The sequence below is a fragment of the Megalops cyprinoides genome, chromosome 1, assembly GCF_013368585.1.
Source record: "Megalops cyprinoides isolate fMegCyp1 chromosome 1, fMegCyp1.pri, whole genome shotgun sequence".
Lineage (NCBI taxonomy): Eukaryota > Metazoa > Chordata > Actinopteri > Elopiformes > Megalopidae > Megalops > Megalops cyprinoides.
In genome coordinates this window covers 62,512,982-62,533,525 of record NC_050583.1, presented here as the reverse complement: position 1 = coordinate 62,533,525, position 20,544 = coordinate 62,512,982, and the positions used below count along the sequence as shown (strand labels likewise).

Genomic DNA, 20,544 nt, shown 5'->3' with positions numbered 1-20,544 from the left:
TCTTCATCGTTTTGCTGTCATTGCTGAGGTAGTAGACGAAGAAGTGCGTGGTATCTCACTCATCTTCGGCTGCGTTATCTCAAATGTACTTGTTCTTTTAATTCAACGGTTGTGAGAAAACTGTTGTGAAAATGCACCAAAACCGATAGATTCTGAATGGTTTTGATGTTTGGAATTCTGGTTCCGGCAAGCAAGAGCTGCTGTAACCCGATGCTCTGGCTTCTGTTTTTACCCTCAGTACGCAGAAGAGATAAAACACAAGACCACTCTGCTGGAGCTGCAGAAGATGTTCACGTATCTCATGGTGAGGCGTTCCGGCCGGCAGGAGTCTAGCCTGTCTTGGCAGCTCTCCCTGACTCTTCCCCGTGTTTGTTTTTTTTTTTCCCTTTATCCTGCACCCTCTCTCTCTCTCTCTGCAACTGTCATTTTCAGGGTTCCCATGGTACCCTTGAAAACTGTTTGAGGTATTTTCACCCAGGGAAGTCTTGAAATCTCAGTCTGGTTTGAGTAGGCTCTATCCCCCCCCCTCGTTCCCTCTTTTCCTGTCCCTCTTTTCTCGGCTGTGCTGATTCCTCACGGCTGTGCTCCGCAGGAGAGCGAGAGGAAGGCCTACAACCCGCGGCCGTTCTGCAAGACCTACACCATGGACAAGCAGCCGCTCAACACGGGCGAGCAGAAGGACATGACGGAGTTCTTCACTGACCTCATCACCAAGATCGAGGAGATGTCTCAGGACCTGGTGAGTCCCGCGGCTACCGCGCTAGCGACGGCGCGCGGGAGAAGTTCCGTTACGTGTTTCACTGACGCGTGCCTTTCGGTTGAGTCTTAACGAGGAAAAACTGGATCGCCCTTTGTCAAAATATGCAGCCTGTATTTGTAAACATAGCCTGGCGTGTGTTGCTGACGAGTCGCGAGTGCTGGTTCTAAGATTGTGGCGGCTTGTGCCTTCCAGAAAAACACAGTGAAGACGCTCTTCGGTGGGGTCATAACCAACAATGTGGTGTCTCTGGTAAGGAGCTTTCCCTCTGCTTCAGTGCTGTTGGGCTGCGTGCATCTGACAGGGGCGATAACTCTGTCTGTATGTGTCACAGGACTGCGAGCATGTGAGCCAGACAGCGGAGGAGTTCTACACAGTCAGATGCCAGGTGGCTGACATGAAGAACATCTATGTGAGTCTCTCTCTTACCCAACCGTTTGGAAGCGTGCACGAGGGGGAGAGTTGTTTCGAGCATTGACATCTTGGAGTATCATAATCTGTGGTGTGCATTTTATGTTGAATGAGCATTTATGATATTTTTGCTCGACTCCATGTCTTGGAAGTGTGTTTGTCCTGCTCCCTGTCAGGATGTGTTTGCACACTTTCTGCTGTAGAAGGTGGGCGGATTAACGGTCTGTTTTTGCAGGAATCGCTGGATGAAGTGACCATCAAGGACACTCTGGAGGGGGACAACATGTACACATGCTCCCAGTGTGGGAAGAAAGTGCGGGCGGAGAAGAGGTGAATTCTGGGAGACATCAAAACAGGGCTCTCTCCTTCCTATAGTGGGGGCCGCACATTATGCACACCTGCAGACACAGTAATGGTCATATTTTTGTGAGCATGTGCACATGTGCGTGTGTATGTACGTGTACAGCCAACATATTCTTTTCTTTTATGTTGGTTGCATTAGTGGTCAGTTCATTGTGCCCTTTTTAACAGTTTTCCTCAGCGCTCACTGTCTGCGCCCTCACGTCCACAGGGCATGTTTTAAGAAGCTCCCGCGCATCCTGAGCTTCAACACCATGCGCTACACGTTCAACATGGTGACCATGATGAAGGAGAAGGTGAACACGCACTTCTCCTTCCCCCTGCGGCTCGACATGACGCCGTACACGGAGGACTTCCTCATGGGCAAGAGTGACAGGAAGGAGGGTACGTGGCCGTCCTCTACAGCCAATCGATAACCAGAGTAAAATCAACCCGACAAGTGTCGGTACTGTTCTGCAGTTGGAAAAATGAGTCAGTGACTCTCCTTTCTGTTCTGTGATGGGAAAATGGGTCTCTGACTCTGTTGTGTCCTGCGATTGGAGAGCGGTATAGCAGCTCTGCTGTCTGCTCTGTGTCCGGAGGTTGGAGAACGGCGCACTGACTCTCCGTCTGTTCTGCAGGGTTCCGGGAAGACGTGGAGTCGAAGGTGGCGGAGAGCTACGAGTATGACCTCATTGGGGTGACCGTGCACACGGGGACTGCTGACGGAGGCCATTACTACAGCTTCATCAGAGACATCATCAACCCACACGCGTACAAGAACAACAAGTGGTGAGTGCAGGGGGACGCCGTGAAGGCGATAGCCTGGTTGGCCTCGTTTATCTCCTCGAGAACATTCCTCCTCCGCCAGTCACCCTCAGCGTTTCACTGCTCTCCTCTTAGGTACCTCTTCAACGATGCAGAGGTGAAGCCCTTCGATTCAGCTCAGCTGGCGTCTGAATGCTTCGGCGGAGAGATGACGGTAAGCCTCTGCATTACGGCCTTGTGTTTTTCTCCATTTCTGCTAAATGATTCGGGTTTTATCACCTGTCATTAGACTTGCTTCAGAGCCTTGTCATGTTGTCAGTGCTGGTTACCGGTCCCCACGTTCCAGAGACAGGGGGCGGAAAAAAACCCGAGTAATTGAATTAGAAAAATAACATATGAAGAAACGAATCACTTAATATTCAGTGCCGCCTACAGATGAGAGACGTGTATGCAACCTCATAAATGTTTTCTCTTTTCAGACAAAGACGTACGATTCTGTCACGGACAAGTTCATGGACTTCTCCTTTGAAAAGGTGCCTTGTCTTGTGTGGTGAAAGCTCCTTTTGTGAGGATGACTCACTGTTTTCCTGGGGTCTGTTTGTATGGATGTATGGGGTTGAGTGTTGATAGGAAGCAAGCTCTGACAGCTCGTTCCCTCTCTAAAGACCCACAGTGCCTACATGCTGTTCTACAAGAGAGTGGAGCCGGAGGAGGAGAACGGGAAGGATTTCAAATTTGACGTTTCTCCAGACCTGCTCGAGGTACCCACTCGTGCGGCCTACAGAATGCACGCAAAACACGTTGGCACAAACGCACACTCATGTCTGACCCCTTTCCTTTCAGTGGATCTGGCATGACAACATGCAGTTTCTTCAGGACAAGAACATATTCGAACACACTTACTTTGGGTGAGTGAGGCGGTCTTCCTTCGGGTTACACATCTGGTTGCCGAGGTAAATTGACAAGCCACTTTCCGCGGTGCTGCTGATGTCACCCCGGTACCACGTTCTTTGTGTCCCTGCAGGTTCATGTGGCAGTTGTGCAGCAGTATACCCAGCACTTTACCTGACCCCAAGGCCATCTCCCTGATGACCGCCAAGGTGACGCAACCCTCCATCTATCGCTGAAATCGCAGTGTCACACCGTGCCACTTCCTGTCACACACTTTCAAGTGAAATAATAACAGCCTCTGTGCCTTTTACTGATGGTCTTTGTTCTCCTCTTTACAGCTCAGTACATCTTTTGTCCTGGAGACATTTATTCATTCAAAGGAGAAGGTAAGGTGCTGCCTTATTATACCGTGATATGTACATGTGTACATTTATATATCTGTTTATATCTATGTGATGTAAGTAGTCTTATTCAGAACAGTTCCTCAAAAGACAAGGATCACTACGACATTAGCACTGGCAACAGTGTTACTTCTCATTCAGCTTTTTTATGCACCTCCATGGCTCGATATCTGATTAAATTTCCAGTCACTTTAAAGCACCCTTGAATTGTCCGATGCTTAAATCCAGCGGTCGCACACAGCCAACTGAATATCTCTCCTTGGTCCACAGCCCACCATGTTGCAGTGGATCGAGCTCCTGACCAAGCAGTTCAACAACAGCCAGGCAGCCTGTGAGGTAACTACCGTTTTCGGCCTTACCCCCCCTGCCCGCAGCCGTGGGGCTGAGAGTACCCTCTGCGCCTCTGAACGTGCCTTTTCCCTGCTTTGTCAGTGGTTTTTAGATCGGATGGCGGACGACAACTGGTGGCCCATGCAGATCCTCATCAAGTGCCCCAATCAGATTGTGCGGCAGGTAAGACGGCGTCGCCTCTCATTGGATGCACGTCCTCGTATGAATATGAATATGAGTGGAGTTCAGCCGTGTGCCTGTGTGTGTGTGTGTGTGTGTGTGTCTGTTCCAGATGTTCCAGCGGCTGTGTATCCACGTCATTCAGAGGCTAAGGCCGGTGCACGCCCACCTGTATCTGCAGCCTGGCATGGAGGACGGGTATGGAGCTTTCACACTTGAGGACCAGTGTGTTTTATCTTTGTTCAGTCCTGGGCAGGCCTCCTTTGATATTGCTACTATATTTGTTAGATGCTCATATTTAGGACTACTTCAGGAGTATTTTTTCAAAGTTCATACTTCAGGTTTGTGAATCGCATGACTGGCCGATGCTATTGTCTAAGGCACCTTTGAGACCTTCCGTTTTCACATATTCATCAACTGCACAGCTGAATGTTGAGGCAGCAGAGGCAGAGAATGTTAATAACCCAGCAATCAAACCTGCAGTCTCCCCGTTACCGGCCCTGCTCCTCAGCCTCTGCACCACAGTGCCGAATGCCTTTTTCCCCATTATCTCCTGTGTGCAGCTAAGCTTCCACGACTCCTTTATAGCCTGCAGTTCACACGAATGGGCCTTACTCTGTAAACAATTACATTTTTACATTTATTGCTTTTACAAAATAATAAGGACAAAACAAAAACAACAGCTCTTGGCTTTACGTGACAGGGTAAGCGATATTAACATTTATGCCACAGTCTAACCCATAGTAAATTCATTAGGCAGTCATAGTAATGTTTAAAATATTCCAACTCTCATTACTTCTATAACATTATACCAGGATCTGATAGTTTTACACTTCAGTTTGGCTGGAGGCCTCTGTAGCACCTGCCACAGACTGAATGGATAACCATGAACACAACAGTGGAAGTTCAGGTTTAAACCAGGACTGTGAAATGGTTTTCTTTGCTGCTGCGAGAGCTCAAGAAGTTCGTTACGAAGAAGTTTGTGACAGAGAGATCCAATCTGCTGTCATTATTGAGCTGGGGAATGTTAAAATGGATACCAATTAATCCGACATTATAGTTGCAACATATTCCAGAGCTTCCAATGGCTGGGCATTCCCAGATGTGTGGGTAGTACCTGAGTACTGCTTCTCTCTTCACTGTATATCCTACAGAAAAGATCATTAGCCACTTTCGTTTGGTACGAATGGGCCTTTTCAGCCTCAGCTTTGGTTGTTTTCTGTGCGAGGCTGTCTGACCGCAGTGCTTCCCGTCTCGTCCCCTCACAGCTCCGACGACATGGACGGCCCGGTGGAGGACATCGGCAGCCGCTCGTGCGTCACGCGCTTCGTCAAGACGCTGCTCTCCATCATGGAGCATGGGGTCAAGCCCCACAGCAAGCACCTGACCGAGTACTTCGCCTTCCTGTACGAGTTCGCCAAGATGGGCGAGGAGGAGGTGAGCGCCGGCCTCTGCAAAGTTCAGACCTGCCGGAGAGTTAACACACTCTTCCCCGGACCCGTTGACTGAGAGTTGTCTAAATGAATGCCTGTTGTTCTGGTTCTCCCTCGACAGAGCCAGTTTCTCCTGTCCTTGCAAGCCATTTCCATCATGGTCCATTTCTACATGGGCACAAAGGGGCCTGAGAACGTAAGTTCACGATGTTTACAGCCTTCGGTGTGGACCCATGCTTCTCATATTGTTCTAGGCTGGGTACAGCAGAGATAATGAACTGTTCGTCAGTAGCGTAACTTTGCATTTAAAACACACTGGAGTAATGCAGTTTGTGCACCATCTGGTTTGACCTGCGTTAATCCTCATGACACCTAGTGGCACACAAGGCACGCGAGAGCTGAGAGAGAGAGCTGTAAATGACATAGTAGTCTTACGCAGGTGTGGCTAGAGCAGATCAGGAGACCAGCTGACCAGTGATAGGTCACCATAGGCATAGGACGCAAAGAGGGACGCCTAGTAGCCATAATTATTTGCTCTCAGCTTTGTGACTAATCAGTGTCTCGTGCTGGTGTCCCTCGGTCTCTGACCTGCCCCCCCCCTCGCTGTGTTCAGCCACAGGTAGAGGTGCTGTCGGAGGAGGAAGGGGAGGAAGAGGACGAGGAGGAGGACATCCTGTCGCTGGCGGAGGAGAAGTACCGGCCGGCAGCTCTGGAAAAGATGATCGCCCTCATCGCCCTGCTGGTGGAGCAGTCGCGCTCCGAGAGGTGAGGGAGCAGCCCCAGCTGACGGTGCGACCGCTGTACGGTCCAGCCACAGTCCACTACCGCCAGTGTTCAGTCCTCTTTGTGAGGTCTTTGTTTTGGTCGCCATTTTGGTTGTCGTCTCCACCGCAAAACCGTATGCTGGAGGCTGTGCAGTGATGAGTCGGGCTGCTGTCGGTCATCCATTTGCCTTTGGCTTTGACAGAGCATGTGATAGGTCAGAGTCTGTGTGGGAGTGATTCCTTGAACACATGGGAACCGCAGTGATTACAAACCATTTCATCAATCACTGCAGACCATCTGTTAAATGGCTGTGTGTGCAATCCTTGTGCTCTCTGGCTGAACTCCTTATAACTTATTGTATTGTTGTAGACGTAGCAAATCAAGAACTGTACATGGCTCATGTGACTATTTTGTCAGTGTTTTTTGCCATCTAGTGATAGATTGAGGCACTGCAGCCCACTGCTGACAGACAGGTTCATTGAGTCAGTGGTTTGCAGTGCTGTGTCCTCCAGACCTAATCAAAAGCATGCCATTGCTTGTAATGTGGTCAGCTGGCCACATTTCCGTGTCCGTCTGTGTTGACAGACATAGGGCATTGTGGGATTTCTTGTGTCTGACGTTGTTTGCGCCCTTCCCAGGCACCTGACCCTCTCTCAGAACGACATGGCGGCGCTGACCGGCGGGAAGGGCTTCCCCTTCCTGTTCCAGCACATCCGCGACGGCATCAACATCCGGCAGACCTGCAACCTCATCTTCAGCCTCTGCCGCTACAACAACCGGCTGGCGGAGCACGTAGGTCCAGAGCAGCGACGGTGCTGAACGAGGCAGGATCGATTAGATTAGCCGAAATCGATCCTTTCTTTCATCCCTCTCTGTGTGCCTCCTCAGAATGTGCCCCCCCCCATGTGCAGACCCGCGTAAATAATTTCACGTTGTCCTTTCTGTTCCAGATCGTTTCGATGCTTTTCACATCCATTGCGAAGCTCACCCCTGAGGTATGTCCTAGCTACAGAATGCAATCTAGCGTCCACATTTTGGGTTTGACAGAGCAGCGATGTTGCCGAATCCTCTCATGCCCACGACTCACTCCCCCCCCCCCCCCCCCCCCCTCTCTCCCCCAGGCTGCAAACCCCTTCTTCAAGCTGCTCACCATGCTCATGGAGTTCGCTGGCGGTCCCCCCGGCATGCCCTCCTTCGCCTCCTACATCCTGCAGAGGATCTGGGAGGTAAGCCTGGCCATCCACACCACTTACACTTACAAGACACAGCACAGCGGAGAGAACGCATCGGGGAAAAAGGGGTTGAGCCGTGCGGGAACCCTTTGCAGCCTGGGTGATTAGAGGCATTGTGGAGCAGCGGTTCGAGTGCTGGCCTCTCAGCCTGGTGGTTCTGAGTCAAAACCTTGAACTTCAGCTGCCCTATTAAACAAACAGCTAATTATATTGGTTTCAGAATATGTCAATGCAAAAAGCTACCCTTTGTAAGGGCTTTGGTGAAGCAAAGAAATTAAGCCCAGGGACATGGACATTTGATATGCTATAAGCCAGTGGCCCTGAAAGACGTAACCATGGGCATTTTTACACTTTTGAAGTATCTGTCATGCCCCTTGAAACATTCTAAAATAGACCTGGCTAAATTTGAGATGGAACTGCTAACAGATTTTAACCGATGTTAATGTGATAATCTCTAATTTTGTGATTGACTTGGCTGCACATATGCACAGAATATATGCAGGAAAGAAATTAAAACTGCATATAAATTGCTTAAGTTGACAAAGGAGTTCTGTCAATTAGAATGAAGCTGCTAATTGTCATTGATAGCTTGTTGCCAGCTGTGATAAAGCTGAATTTATGCCTGCATGTAAATTACATTGAGCACCTCTGCTGTATGTAACAGAGCTGCCTTGGCCCAGCCTTGGTAGTGCTGTCCATCCCTGTGTACCCATATACCGTCTCCTCTCTTCTCTGGCCCTTCCCCCTTATATGTGCGAATACTGTGCGTTCGACTGACTGTGTCCTGCATGCGTTTCCCAGGTGATCGAGTACAACCCCTCTCAGTGTCTGGACTGGCTGGCGGTGCAGACCCCTCGCAACAAGCTGGCCCACAGCTGGGTTCTGCAGAACATGGAGAACTGGGTGGAGAGGTTCCTGCTGGCCCACAACTACCCCCGCGTGCGCACCTGTACGGACCGCTCCGCCTCCTCTCTCTTCATCAGAAAATGATGTTGTTACAGATGCATTTAGCACCTAAGGCCGGTCATTGAACAGCAATGAGTAATGTCTTATACATGTATTAAGATCTAATGGTAGCCTGCAATGAACTTGAATTGCCCTGGAAGTGATCAAAAGTACTTGAAAATGAACCTCATTGCAAGTAATTTGTTGGATGTACCAAGCATACTAAGAAAGTTGTGATGTAGGTGATTTGTAAGGGCTTGGTGTGTCCCAGCAAAGACATTCCCTATGTTATGTCCTTGTAGAACCATTGCCTTTTGTAGTAGTCTGTGGCTGATGTGTACTGTTTGTGGGGTGGTAAATGGTGCGTATTGAACTGTAAGTGGAACTGTGATCTTTGAGATATGTGGCGTCTGTCTTGCTCTCCTCCCCCCCAGCTGCGGCCTACCTGCTGGTGTCCCTGATCCCCAGCAACTCGTTCCGGCAGATGTTCCGCTCCACGCGCTCGCTGCACATCCCCACGCGGGACCTGCCCCTCAGCCCGGACACCACGGTGGTCCTGCACCAGGTCTACAACCTGCTGCTCGGCCTGCTGGGCCGGGCCAAGCTGTACGTGGACGCGGCCGTGCACGGCACCACCAAGCTGGTGCAGTACTTCAGCTTCATGACCTACTGTCTCATCTCCAAGACGGAGAAGCTCATGTTCTCAGGCTACTTCATGGACCTCTGGAACCTCTTTCAGGTATCGGCGGCGCCTCGGTTGCTTAGTGTAGCAGAGCCGCTGCGATTGTGTGTGGAAATGGTGTGGTGCGTGCTGGTGTTGGCGACTGCCTGAATATTTCTGTCCCTCTCCCTCTTCCTATGCCCCCCTTTTTCTCTCTCACTGTCCCCCCTTTCTCCCCCTCCTTCCTTTCTTCTTCCCACTCACTCTTTCTCTCACTAATCTCCTTTACTTGCTCTTTCTTTCCATTCTCCTCTCTCCCTCTCCCTAATGACCTTTTCTCATTGTTATCCTCACCATCCCCCTTGTCCCTCCCTCGTTCTCCCTATCCACTTTCCCTTTCTCCCTCCCTCTTTTTCTGTCCCTCTCTCCTTGTCTGTCCCCCCTTTTTTCTCTACCTCCCTATTTCTTTTACACCATTTTGTCCATCTTTCTTCCTTCCTGTCTCCCTCTCTATTCCCCTCTTTCTCCTGGCTCCTCTCTCCCCTCCCACGATGCACCTCTCCCCAGCCCAAGCTGTCAGAGCCGGCCATCGCCACCAACCACAACAAGCAGGCGCTGCTGTCCTTCTGGTACAACGTGTGCGTGGACTGCGCCGAGAACGTGCGCCTGGTGGTGCAGAACCCCGTGGTCACCAAGAACATCGCCTTCAACTACATCCTGGCGGACCACGACGACCAGGAGGTGGTGCTGTTCAACCGCGGCATGCTGCCCGCCTACTACGGCATCCTGCGCATGTGCTGCGAGCAGTCTCCCGCCTTCACCCGCCAGCTGGCGTCGCACCAGAACATCCAGTGGGCCTTCAAGAACCTCACGCCGCACGCCAGCCAGTACCCGGGGGTACGCGGCCGCCTCTCTGTCCGTCCTGTGGAAAGGGTGTCACATTTTTTACCCGAGCTTTCTATGGACATTCTTTGTTTCCTCTACTGTGTGCTTGTGACAGGCGCCAGATCCCTCTCCCCCACTGTAACTCTGAGTTGTTTGTGTGGGGTTTTAATCCATGACTGTGATGCTACATTTGCCAGTTCAGCTTTGTGTGCATTGTGACTGGTCCCATATTCTCTGAGTGTGTGAGTGTGTGTGTGTGTGTCAGTCTGGAGAGAGGTGTTCTGTATGAAGTTGCGTCCTGATTCTCTGGTGCTGTCTCAGTGGAGAGAGGTTTTGCCTTTTAAGTGCGTGTGCTGATTCTCTCCCTGCCCTCAGAGACAGGTGTTCTCTGGGAGGCTTTGATTCTGCCCCAGGCCGTAATGAGGTTTTCTCTGCGAGTGTGTGCTCATTCTCTGTGCCTCTCCCAGGCGGTGGAGGAGCTCTTCAACCTGATGCAGCTGTTTGTGGCCCAGCGGCCCGACATGAGGGAGGAGGAGCTGGAGGACGTCAAGCAGTTCAAGAAGACCACCATCAGCTGCTACCTGCGCTGCCTGGACGGCCGCTCCTGCTGGACCACGCTTATCAGGTCTGACACGCTTACATGCTCACACGCATGCAGATATGCACACGCTCAGTTGTATGGACACACACACTTTCACACATGGTCATATGTACACTCATTCTCACATGCTTGATCAGATGTACACACACACACACACACACACACACACACACACACACACACACACACACACACACACACTCACTCACGCCTTGAAGCGGCTGGTTACATTACTTCTTGTCCCCCCCCGGCAGTGCCTTCCGCGTCCTGCTGGAGAATGATGAGGACAGGCTGCTGGTGGTCTTCAACCGTGGGCTCATCCTCATGACTGAGGTGCGTGGAACAGGGATCCAAACGCCTCTGTGCCTGTTCACTGTTCCCTGCCTTGGGTTTGTATGGCATGGGTAACTGAGTGTACAAAAGGCATCTCAGTTTGTTAGACCACAGTCCTTCAGCCAGGGGTGTAGGAGATGTGAGGTGTGGGTGGGATCAAGGTAAACAATCAGATGATAAAACTGATTAGACAAACATTGTTAAAGGGCATTTGATTTGAAGCCTTGAAAAACAATGTGTGTCATTTCAGATAAAGTTTTGAAGCCTCTTCAGTGTGCCAAAGCATACCTGGCTAAATATGTCACTCACAGATACAACTGTTTAAAATACCTCTTTTGCAGAGTAGAAATGGTTAAAAGCATACAGACCTGCTGTGTGTCTGGTAATGTCACATGACTTGCTGTGGGTAATGTGTGTTTTCCCTGCCCCTCCCCCTTGCTTATGCGTAGTCCTTCAACACCTTGCACATGATGTATCACGAGGCCACCGCGTGTCATGTGACGGGGGACCTGGTGGAGCTGCTGTCCATCTTCTTGTCTGTTCTGAAAGCCACGCGGCCCTACCTGCAGCGGAAAGGTCAGAGCCGTCGGGCCCACTGTCCTTTAGATGCCATTCTGCTTCAGTTGTGTTTGAAAGACTTGTCTTTTATTAGGTTTAACTTTGAGGGAGAGAGTAAAGTGCACAAAATGAAGTAGCTGCTTTTATGTAGACATATTTTACATTCAGTTTGAGCTTGTTAAATTATGTCAGCTGACTTCTGGGCAATTCCAGCAGGTTCCAGGCTGTAGGACCATAAAACTGCAAGCTGCTTTTGTGTGTCGTGTTTGTTGCCGTTGGTTTTCACAGAAGGTGCAGACCCTGTTTGTTGTACTCTTTGGCTGATGTCCTTGTGTTCCCTCAAAGTACCTTTTTCTGACCGTTGCGTTGGTCCCTCAGATGTGAAGCAGGCTCTGATCCACTGGCAGGAGAGGATCGACTTCGCCCACAAGCTCCTGACGCTCCTCAACTCCTACAGCCCCCCTGAGCTCCGCAACGCCTGCCTAGGTCCGTCCCTCAGCCGTCTCCCTGTCGGGGTTGGCCTCTGTTCTTTAGCGTACCTCAGGAAGCACGCAAAGTTAACTAGATGCGTGTCATTGCGGTAAAGAACGGCCGCCACCCCGGGTCGCATTGGAAAGCAGCGCTCCCTTTTGGGTTGTGTGCCGTGCCGTGTGTGTGCCGTGCATCGTCCTAATGCTGCGTCTTCCTTCCCCTGCAGATGTTTTGAAGGAGCTGGTCCTCTTGAGCCCCCATGACTTCCTGCACACGCTGGTGCCCTTCCTGCAGCACAACCACTGCACCTACCACCACAGCAACATCCCCAGTGAGTGCGCCTGCTCCTCTCCTATAGACACAGCGGAAACGCAGAGCTTCTGTTCTGTGGCACTGTCACTTTGCGGCAGGGGAGTTGGGTTTGCCGTCAGTGTTACAGGTGTGACTCTCAGGTGGGGCAAGATTGAGGCCAGTGGTTAACCTGGGTTGCTCAGATGGACAGGACTGGGTTAGCATCCTTGTTCTACTTTGGGTACAGTTCTTTATCTGCCTTAGGAGTTGCTTTGATTTGAGAACCCAGTCGTCTATTCAGAATTCATACCTACGTCATACCTATGGTACTGAATAGGATGTGATGGTTCATTCAAATCAAAGGGAACTGCCTAACCTGTCACTTAAATTAAACCTTTTTGTGATCGTGGATCTCTGGTTCTGATCTTCCACCTCCCTGCCTGTGGGCTGAGTGGCACTGTGGTTTATAGGTATAGTAACTCTAAAGTTGGCGGTTCAATTCTCAGATTCTGCATTCAGATTTTTTTTCTCTTGGGCCAAGGCGCTTTGCCTGAATTACCTCAGTAGATACCCAGCTGTATTAATGGATGACATATAAAGGTTGTAAGCTTCCCAAGTTGCTCTGGGTAAGCACTTCTGATGAGCCGACTGTTGTCATTAAGTTGTATAACGTAGAATAAGGGCTCTATTATGTCTGTTATGCATGTGTGTTGTCTGGGTTACTTTTTTTGTTATGTACTTGTTACTATGCAGCTTTTTTTGACTGTGTGTATCATGCGCTGGCCACGGAATTGAATTTCATCTCTGAGGACAATAAACTGTCTGTCGGCCTGTACCAGCAGCTGTGATATGTGAGTGCACCGTTGTGCTTGCAGTGTCCTTCGGCCCCTACCTGCCCTGCAGGGAGAACATCAAGCTGATGGGAGGGAAGAACAACATCAGGCCCCCGCGGCCCGAGCTCAACATGTGCCTCCTACCCTCCATGGTGGAGACCAGCAAGGTGGGCGGGCGTGTCCCTCGCGGGGCCAGTCGGTAGCTCCGGGCCGGCCTCGGTCTGGCTTTCTGCTCCCTCGCCCGGCCGGCGCCATTTCTGATGGGCTCTGCCTTGCTTTTTAGGGGAAGGACGAGGTCTACGATCGGATGCTTCTGGACTACTTCCTGTCCTACCACCAGTTCATTCACTTGTTGTGCCGAGTGGCCATCAACTGCGAGAAGTTCACTGAGACCCTGGTCAAACTAAGTATGTGCTGTTGGTAGAGTGGTATCGCGATCAAACAATACTGTATGGCTTTATCACTGTCTCAAGTATTGTATTTGCTGTATGTCTTTGTCACAGAGGAAGGAATGTTTCTCAATCCTGCCCCTGCTCTGCACGCTTTCCATCTTTCCCTGCTCTACCTACCTGACTGAACTCATCAGTGGCACTTTTGATTAGCTGAGCACACCTGATTTAATCAATCAGGTGTGTTTGGAGCAAATATAGATAGAGGATATGCAGGACAGGGGGGCTCCAGGAGTAGGACTGAGAAACATTGGAATGGAAATGACTGATGGTCTGTGTGATGACCGCAGTCATGAGTCATGCAGGGCATTCTGTGTGTTCTGTGTTGTCTGTATCACAGTATAGCAAATCCATAGTGGAAATGAGAAGGTATAGTAGTGACAGTTGCAGTGTTCAGGTGTGCAGTTAAGCTACAAAAGAGAAATGAGGGGCAGTGCTTTAATGGTATATCCCCTCTCTGCTGCCCCTGTGTGCCGCTGATGTGTGTCTGGTCACAGGTGTCTTGATCGCGTACGAGGGATTACCTCTGCACCTGGCCCTCTTCCCTAAACTGTGGACGGAGCTGTGTCAATCTCAAGTAAGTACTCACAGTTCTGACAAGCTACAAGTGTGATTTAATTCATTTTAGGATGAATTAAAGATTAACATCACATACTTCAAGTCAACCTAACAGTTTTCTGTAATATCATTACATAGCAGTGGCCCCAGCTCTTGAGTGTCTGTGTTACCCTCTGCCTTGAAAGTAACCAAGGATACACAATTGTATTGCGCTTGTGCCAGTATGAAAGGGGAGCATACCGTATCTGATTATTAGGAGATAACACGCTGCGGTGTGCACAGTTCTTTATCACATATCTTATTATATCTCATAAGTTATTTTTGACACACAGCACTAAAATCACACCCCTTTTCTAAAAAGCCCTGTTCATTACCTGATCGGTTGTAGGTCTGAACCCTCTGTTCTCCTGGCCTTTTCTTTTCATTGGGCCCATTTGCTTACAAAAAATGTCCACTTTTCATGTCTCAGTGACAGTGAATGTTAATCTATGTATTTCTGTCAGCCCAGTTCAGACCCTTATGCAGCACAAAGTTAAATCATAGCCTGTATTTTAGCAACTCAAATTAGTCTGAACTGATTTGGCTAGTTGGTCTCCATGACTTAAATTGTGCTGTTTGCAGAGTTGAAACGCCAGAGGTATATATTTAGCTGCAGTTATCCATGAGACGGAGAAAAATGTTTTGATGGCTATCCTGCAGTATGGATGACAGGTTAATCTTTTTTTACCGAACCATTACAGCAACAACGTAGAGAGACTGTGAATCCCATTTGTAAGTGATAATTACCAGATTACTGATAGAAAACGGGACGACTTGTTGCTTTGCTAAGCCGTCTAGCTACCAAGTCCACTGTTCTCTGACGTACACTACATGTACTGGTGTTGTCCGGTTTCGACCTTGTGTGAGTCTTGGCTTTGTTTTGTGTGTGTCCAGTCGGCCATGGCTAAGACCTGTGTGAAGCTGCTTTGTGAAGACCCAGCCTTTGGGGAGTACATCAAGTGCATCCTCATGGATGAGAGGACCTTCCTGAACAACAACGTGGCCTACACCTTCCTCACCTGCTTCCTGCACAAGGTGGGACATCGTCATTGTCTCTGTCTCTGTCTCCGTCTCCGTGACTTAACCCTGTACTATATGGCGTAATATGAAACGATAAGGGAACCTATCGTTGTGCAACTAAATGAGTACCCCCCTTATCATTTGGCAACACCTTAAGGGTACTCAATTAGCTATGAATAAATCATTGACTGACTCTTGAAAAGGTATGTGCTGACAGTGTACTAACTGACAAAAACTACTCAAGGGTAAGGCTGCTACTCGGATATTAATTAACCTACAGTTTGATCCTGTATTACTCATATCCAAAGTGACATAAAGAAAATCCCTGAAATCTATTCCATGTTAGGTGCTTACGGAAAAACTAAACAGACAATTCCCAGGCATAACGCACTTATGGGCGTGGTGAGCGGTCGTTGAGCCTCCGTGTGCGGCCGTGCTCTCCCCAGGTGCAGACTCAGGTGCTGTCCGGACCCAGCTGCGCCAACCTGATCAACATTCTGGTCACCAACCTGGTGAACGAGTACCACAGCCAGGAGCCAGAGCCGGCAAGCCAGAGGCTGGAGATCTGCAAGACCAGCGGGATTCTCAATGCAGTGAGCTTCCTTTTCGTTAAACTCTTCATCACCCACAACTGGGGCAGGCCCTGGGGCTTATCAGTGAGACGCTTTCACCTGTGGACAGAGCTTTTTTTTTTTCTTTTTTTAAAGTGACCGCTGATAGGTCAACTTTGCTTAAAGTGAGCTCGGTCAGTGCGATGGAAGATTGCTTATTGGCTGAAGGTTCAGTTAGTATCGAGCTCCACTTTTACAGCTGCATAGCGCTGATTGCGTTTCACAGAACAGCCCATGGTGGACTTCGGTGCACTAACCTTTACTGTTAACTTTTTAAAACCAAGTAAGAGCTGATTGCACCCGCGCCTGCCCCTCTCTCCTCTTACCACCTTTCGTCGTGGCAGGACCTGCGGGCCTTGGTGCTGCTGCTGTCGGTGCACACGCCCCCCCAGCTGGACCCCGCCCTGGGCCCCGCCCTGCAGGACCTGCTGGCCAAGTGTCGTGCTTGCCTTCAGCAGCGCAGCACTCTGGAGCTGGAAGTGAAGGACCGCAAGGCCAAAGGTAGCCTGCCGTCATGAACATGCGAACGTAGGCGCTCTGCTTCACTTACAGTGAAAAGGGGGTTTCTGTTAAGGCACTGATTCTCAAACCTGCTCCTGGGGGCCCCACTGTCCTGCATATCTTCTGTCTGTCTTTGCTCTACCTACCTGACTGAACTCATCAGTGGCACTGTTGATTAGCTGAGCATACCTGATTTAATCAAGCAGCAAGGATAGATAGGAGATATGCAGGACAGAGGGCCTCCTGGAGTAGGATTCAGAAACACTGAGTTAAGGCGAACTGCAGTGGTCTGGCAGGGTTTGTGAGCTCCGATTCTCCTCGTTACTGTGCAGTGATTCTCTCGCTCCCTCTGCTCCTCTCCCTCAGCAGACGAAGAGGGCGCCACCCCGGTGAAGCGGCGGCGTGTGAGCAGCGAGGAGGAGCACGCCGGCGAGGGCGGCAGCGGCGGGGGCTGCCCCCCTTCCTCCTCCTCCTCGTCCTCCTGCGCCGAGCTGAAGCCCGAGACGCGGGAGGCCCTGACCCCCACCAGCACGTCCGACACGGAGACGCGGGACTCCTCGGTCATCGACCCGGGCACCGAGCAGGACCCGCCCTCCCCGGACGGCGGCTCCCCGAAGGAGGAGAAGATGGAGGCGTCCTCGTCCTCCTCCTCGTCCTCCTCCTCCTCCTCCCTCCCGGAGGGCGTGGGGCCGTTCGGGCAGCAGCAGCAGGGGATGGTGGGAGGGAGCAAGGAGGACGAGGGCAGGAAGGAGGCGGGGGAGGAGGCCACGGACGCGAAAGAGGCGGCCTCAAAGACGGGCGGGGCGGCGGGGGTGGCGCCCGCGGAGGAGGACGCGGCCTTCCCCTCCACCTCCGTGCTGGCGGGGCTCCAGGAGGCGGGCGACGGCCAAGGCTGCCCCCTGCAGGAGACGGATGGCGGCGGCGGTACCGGCGGCGGCTGCAGCCACGCCGCCTCTCACGGCCTCTTGAACTTCATGCAGCAGCAGGATGTGTTAGACATGCTGTGCAGGACCGTGGAGTCCACCATCAGCGCGGTCAGCAAACTGTCCGGGAAAGGAGCACGCACCTCCACCTCTTGACAGCATTTCTAGCATGTCTGGCTTTTTAAACCTTTTTTTATTTCTCCAGCTGTTCGTTTACTACTCTTTTTCTTCTTTTTCCTCCTCTCCTGTTTTTTTCCCCCCCTCTCTTCTCTTGATTTGTGTTTTAAAGAACTCCTGACTCCTGGCTGTCCTGATCAGTTGCTCTGCTTCACTTTGTCACGTGATCTTTCCTTTAGCTTGAATGGCAATAGATTTGTACAGTATGCTTGAAGCGTCTGAGGACGAAAACACGCACAGCCTCAGATCTATTTAAACGAGAAGAAAAATTAATAAGGACTGCAGCTATAGCACATTTTCTCAAAGGGCAAAACCTTTTTTTCATTTTTACTTATTTCTTTGAAGTTCTTTGAAGTGAATATTTGTTTGAGGTTGCTGTAATGGGGGGAAGGTTTACAGAGTTTAGTCTTCTCTCTCCTGTATGTAATTTAATTTTATTGCATTTTTACTGTGTATAAAATGGTGTCTTCTGTGCCAGTTTTGTACTTTATTAAAGAGGCCCATTGCCTCGCATTTCTGTGGTTATATCCGAACTAAGTTTACTTGTACATTAAGGAACCACAAGAACCTTGATTCTGTTAAGAATCCTCTCTAGTTGTGGCCTGGCAGTGTATATGAATATATATGGTGCTTTATTTGACAGGATACCTGTGGGTGAAATAAAGCACACTTGATGTAACAGTTGGAGCTTTATTTTATTTACTGAAATACATTCCATATTATATTGTCATTCTTGCATTTCCTGATGTTTGTTTTTCTTTTTTGTTTATTTTAATTGAGGATAACTTAATAAAATTATAATATGAATGATTATCAAGCAGAATCAGCTAGAAGCTCTCAAAGATTGCTTTGTCTTTTGTACCCCTGCCCCACACCCCACACACAAATGATTAGAATATACAGTATAATCTGCTTTTGTCCTCCTTCAGTTTTTTGTTGTTTTTACCCCTCCTGTTATCTGCATTTTTTCACAGAATGTGTGTGATGTGTGTGATCCAGCTTCAGGGCAGGGAAGGGTGTTCCTTGTTCAGTAAGGGTGAATTGAAGCCCTTGATGTATGCAGCATTTGACACCCTCTGAATCGGTCTGCACATTTCTGATCTGTCAGTGCAGTTTGAAGCGGTGTTGCTCATCCTGTCCCTGTTGCAGAAACTGATCTGAGGTCAGTCTCTCGTGAGCTCATCTTCTCCCGCAGTTCACTGGGTTCGGTTCACACAGGCGTGATCAGCAGTGCCTTTTGCTCTCTACAGCTTGTCTTGGTAGAACTTTTAAATTTCCATTCTTTGATAGGCGTTCTTAGGAGCTTTTTCGTACAGCTTGCATTGTGCATATGAAAATCTCCAAGATGTCAGTGCATCCCAAAAGCAATTTCCCTCTTTAAAGCAGTGTTTTTAGTGAATGTTTAGGGGCTTTTTATAAGCATATCAAAGGAAAGAGAGTCATCTTAAGGAAGGTCTAGCTTTTAGTTGGAATTTTTAAATAAATATGACTCCAGTGAAATTAAGCTCCATTTCATTTTTTTGATTGGCACTTTACTGTATTTTTTTTTTTGTTTTACTCACTGTGAAATAATGTAAAACTTAACAGTTAAATATAATTGTAATAAAGTTAAATTTCAAGTTTTCTTTACCATTTGAGCTCAAAACTTTGCTTTTGTTCTGTGCTCCACTCAGCATCTTGTTATAGCACTGAGATGTCTTTCCATCATCTTCTACATAAAAAATGCTACTTGAAAGCGTAATATAAAAAATGTTTTGAAATTTATTCCTTCGTACATTTATATTTTAAATCACCTAAGTAATTTCTCCTTGGAGCAAGTGAGAAAAACTAATCTAGTCAGTATAACAGTAAGGAAAAATGTTTCCCCTGTATTAAAGAGCTCATCTGTATTGGGTTTTGTATGCCCGCAATTTTGAGAAAGTGGAGTTAGTACTTTACTAACAAGCAAATATCCTTTAAGAATGGTATTCTGGAAACTCTGCTGTTAGGTTTGTAAACCCTTCTGCTTCAGCACACAGCTCCAAACGAAACTGGACACCGATGTCATTAGTTACCCATTCAACACGATTCTGATGGGCACATACACAGCCCCTTTTTAGCCAATCGCAGTGGAGCAAGTCTTTGCTCGATTAACGGTTCCACCACATCTTTAATGTAGCTGTTACCAGGGAGCCTCTGCCTTCACCTTTATTACAGCTTACTTTCATACACTATATTTTTGCCATTTAAAAACAGCAGATATTTTTTTTAAGTCTCCTTATTCCTCTGAAGCCGAGCTCTGATCCAATTCCTCCAGCTTGAGATAAAAGAATGCAAAAAAACTTGTATTATTTTGACATTATAAAGTTTCAAAGCTGCTGTTGATACTAGTGAACATGTTCTCAGCTTATGAATGTATTCTCAATCCCACAATCAAACACTGGAAAAAAAAATCATAAAAGTGAAAATAATTTAATGAGAGAGTTTTTACAACCAAGATTTTATACATAGGAATCTTGTATTACGTGGCGTGACATAATCAACATGGGTAAAACATCAAGGAAATCATTTTGTATTCAGTTCTGTTTAACATGCTTGTTTTACGAAAGTGCTTTTATGATTTTTGGATTATTCCTCCAAAATCGCTCTGAAGACCTTTTTGTATGAAGTGCAGACAATAATGAGGAGAGACAGGGACGTTTTTACTTTGGGATGTTGGAGAGTGTGTGCGTGCTGCAGTCAGTTGGACACATTGTATTGCGTGACTCCATGCTTCACAGAGCTGAGGTGTGGCTGCCGTCACTGTCACTGTTTCTCCTGTTTGGTCCTGTGTTCCCCGAGTCCCTTCTTTCAGGAGTTGACTCCTAAAACGTAAGCATCACCATGGCAGATCACTATGCTTGCTGGCCCAATATTCTGATGATATGAATGACTTTGGTGTGCATGTGAAGCATACATGAAAATTACTATGACTTTCAGTGTCACCATGTACTGTTATGGTTCCTTACCTCACTACTGTTTCCATCTGAGTTTCTAAAGAGGAGAGAAGGCTTTGAAGCAATCATCGTTTATCATACACAACAAATTCACAACTGCCCTAAGCATATCGGGACAATTTATTTCACCATAATAATACCAACATCTGTTGTCTATAGCTTCAAGACACAACCAATTCTTCAAATTCAGTGTCACAGATCATGAG

The 20,544-nt window shown here is 48.7% G+C and overlaps 1 protein-coding gene across 1 annotated transcript in view; it reads left to right on the top strand.

Moving 5' to 3' along the window:
- usp34 (ubiquitin specific peptidase 34) overlaps nt 1–18,739 on the top strand; it is a 50,812-nt gene extending 32,073 nt beyond the window's left edge. The window contains exons 42-78 of the mRNA XM_036520873.1: nt 239–304; nt 593–739; nt 953–1,009; nt 1,092–1,169; nt 1,404–1,498; nt 1,740–1,912; nt 2,149–2,299; nt 2,411–2,489; nt 2,755–2,808; nt 2,941–3,036; nt 3,119–3,183; nt 3,300–3,375; nt 3,505–3,552; nt 3,838–3,903; nt 4,000–4,080; nt 4,190–4,275; nt 5,346–5,514; nt 5,632–5,706; nt 6,124–6,275; nt 6,914–7,067; nt 7,226–7,270; nt 7,397–7,501; nt 8,309–8,456; nt 8,887–9,191; nt 9,681–10,010; nt 10,466–10,623; nt 10,854–10,932; nt 11,382–11,508; nt 11,869–11,976; nt 12,188–12,292; nt 13,128–13,252; nt 13,369–13,492; nt 14,032–14,111; nt 15,026–15,166; nt 15,598–15,744; nt 16,107–16,263; nt 16,633–18,739. Of these exons, the coding sequence (XP_036376766.1) occupies nt 239–304; nt 593–739; nt 953–1,009; nt 1,092–1,169; nt 1,404–1,498; nt 1,740–1,912; nt 2,149–2,299; nt 2,411–2,489; nt 2,755–2,808; nt 2,941–3,036; nt 3,119–3,183; nt 3,300–3,375; nt 3,505–3,552; nt 3,838–3,903; nt 4,000–4,080; nt 4,190–4,275; nt 5,346–5,514; nt 5,632–5,706; nt 6,124–6,275; nt 6,914–7,067; nt 7,226–7,270; nt 7,397–7,501; nt 8,309–8,456; nt 8,887–9,191; nt 9,681–10,010; nt 10,466–10,623; nt 10,854–10,932; nt 11,382–11,508; nt 11,869–11,976; nt 12,188–12,292; nt 13,128–13,252; nt 13,369–13,492; nt 14,032–14,111; nt 15,026–15,166; nt 15,598–15,744; nt 16,107–16,263; nt 16,633–17,342 (4,962 nt within the window). The 3' untranslated portion in view covers nt 17,343–18,739. The remainder of the gene's footprint in view (nt 1–238; nt 305–592; nt 740–952; nt 1,010–1,091; nt 1,170–1,403; nt 1,499–1,739; nt 1,913–2,148; nt 2,300–2,410; nt 2,490–2,754; nt 2,809–2,940; nt 3,037–3,118; nt 3,184–3,299; nt 3,376–3,504; nt 3,553–3,837; nt 3,904–3,999; nt 4,081–4,189; nt 4,276–5,345; nt 5,515–5,631; nt 5,707–6,123; nt 6,276–6,913; nt 7,068–7,225; nt 7,271–7,396; nt 7,502–8,308; nt 8,457–8,886; nt 9,192–9,680; nt 10,011–10,465; nt 10,624–10,853; nt 10,933–11,381; nt 11,509–11,868; nt 11,977–12,187; nt 12,293–13,127; nt 13,253–13,368; nt 13,493–14,031; nt 14,112–15,025; nt 15,167–15,597; nt 15,745–16,106; nt 16,264–16,632) is intronic.
- The last annotated feature ends 1,805 nt before the right edge of the window (nt 18,740–20,544 follow it).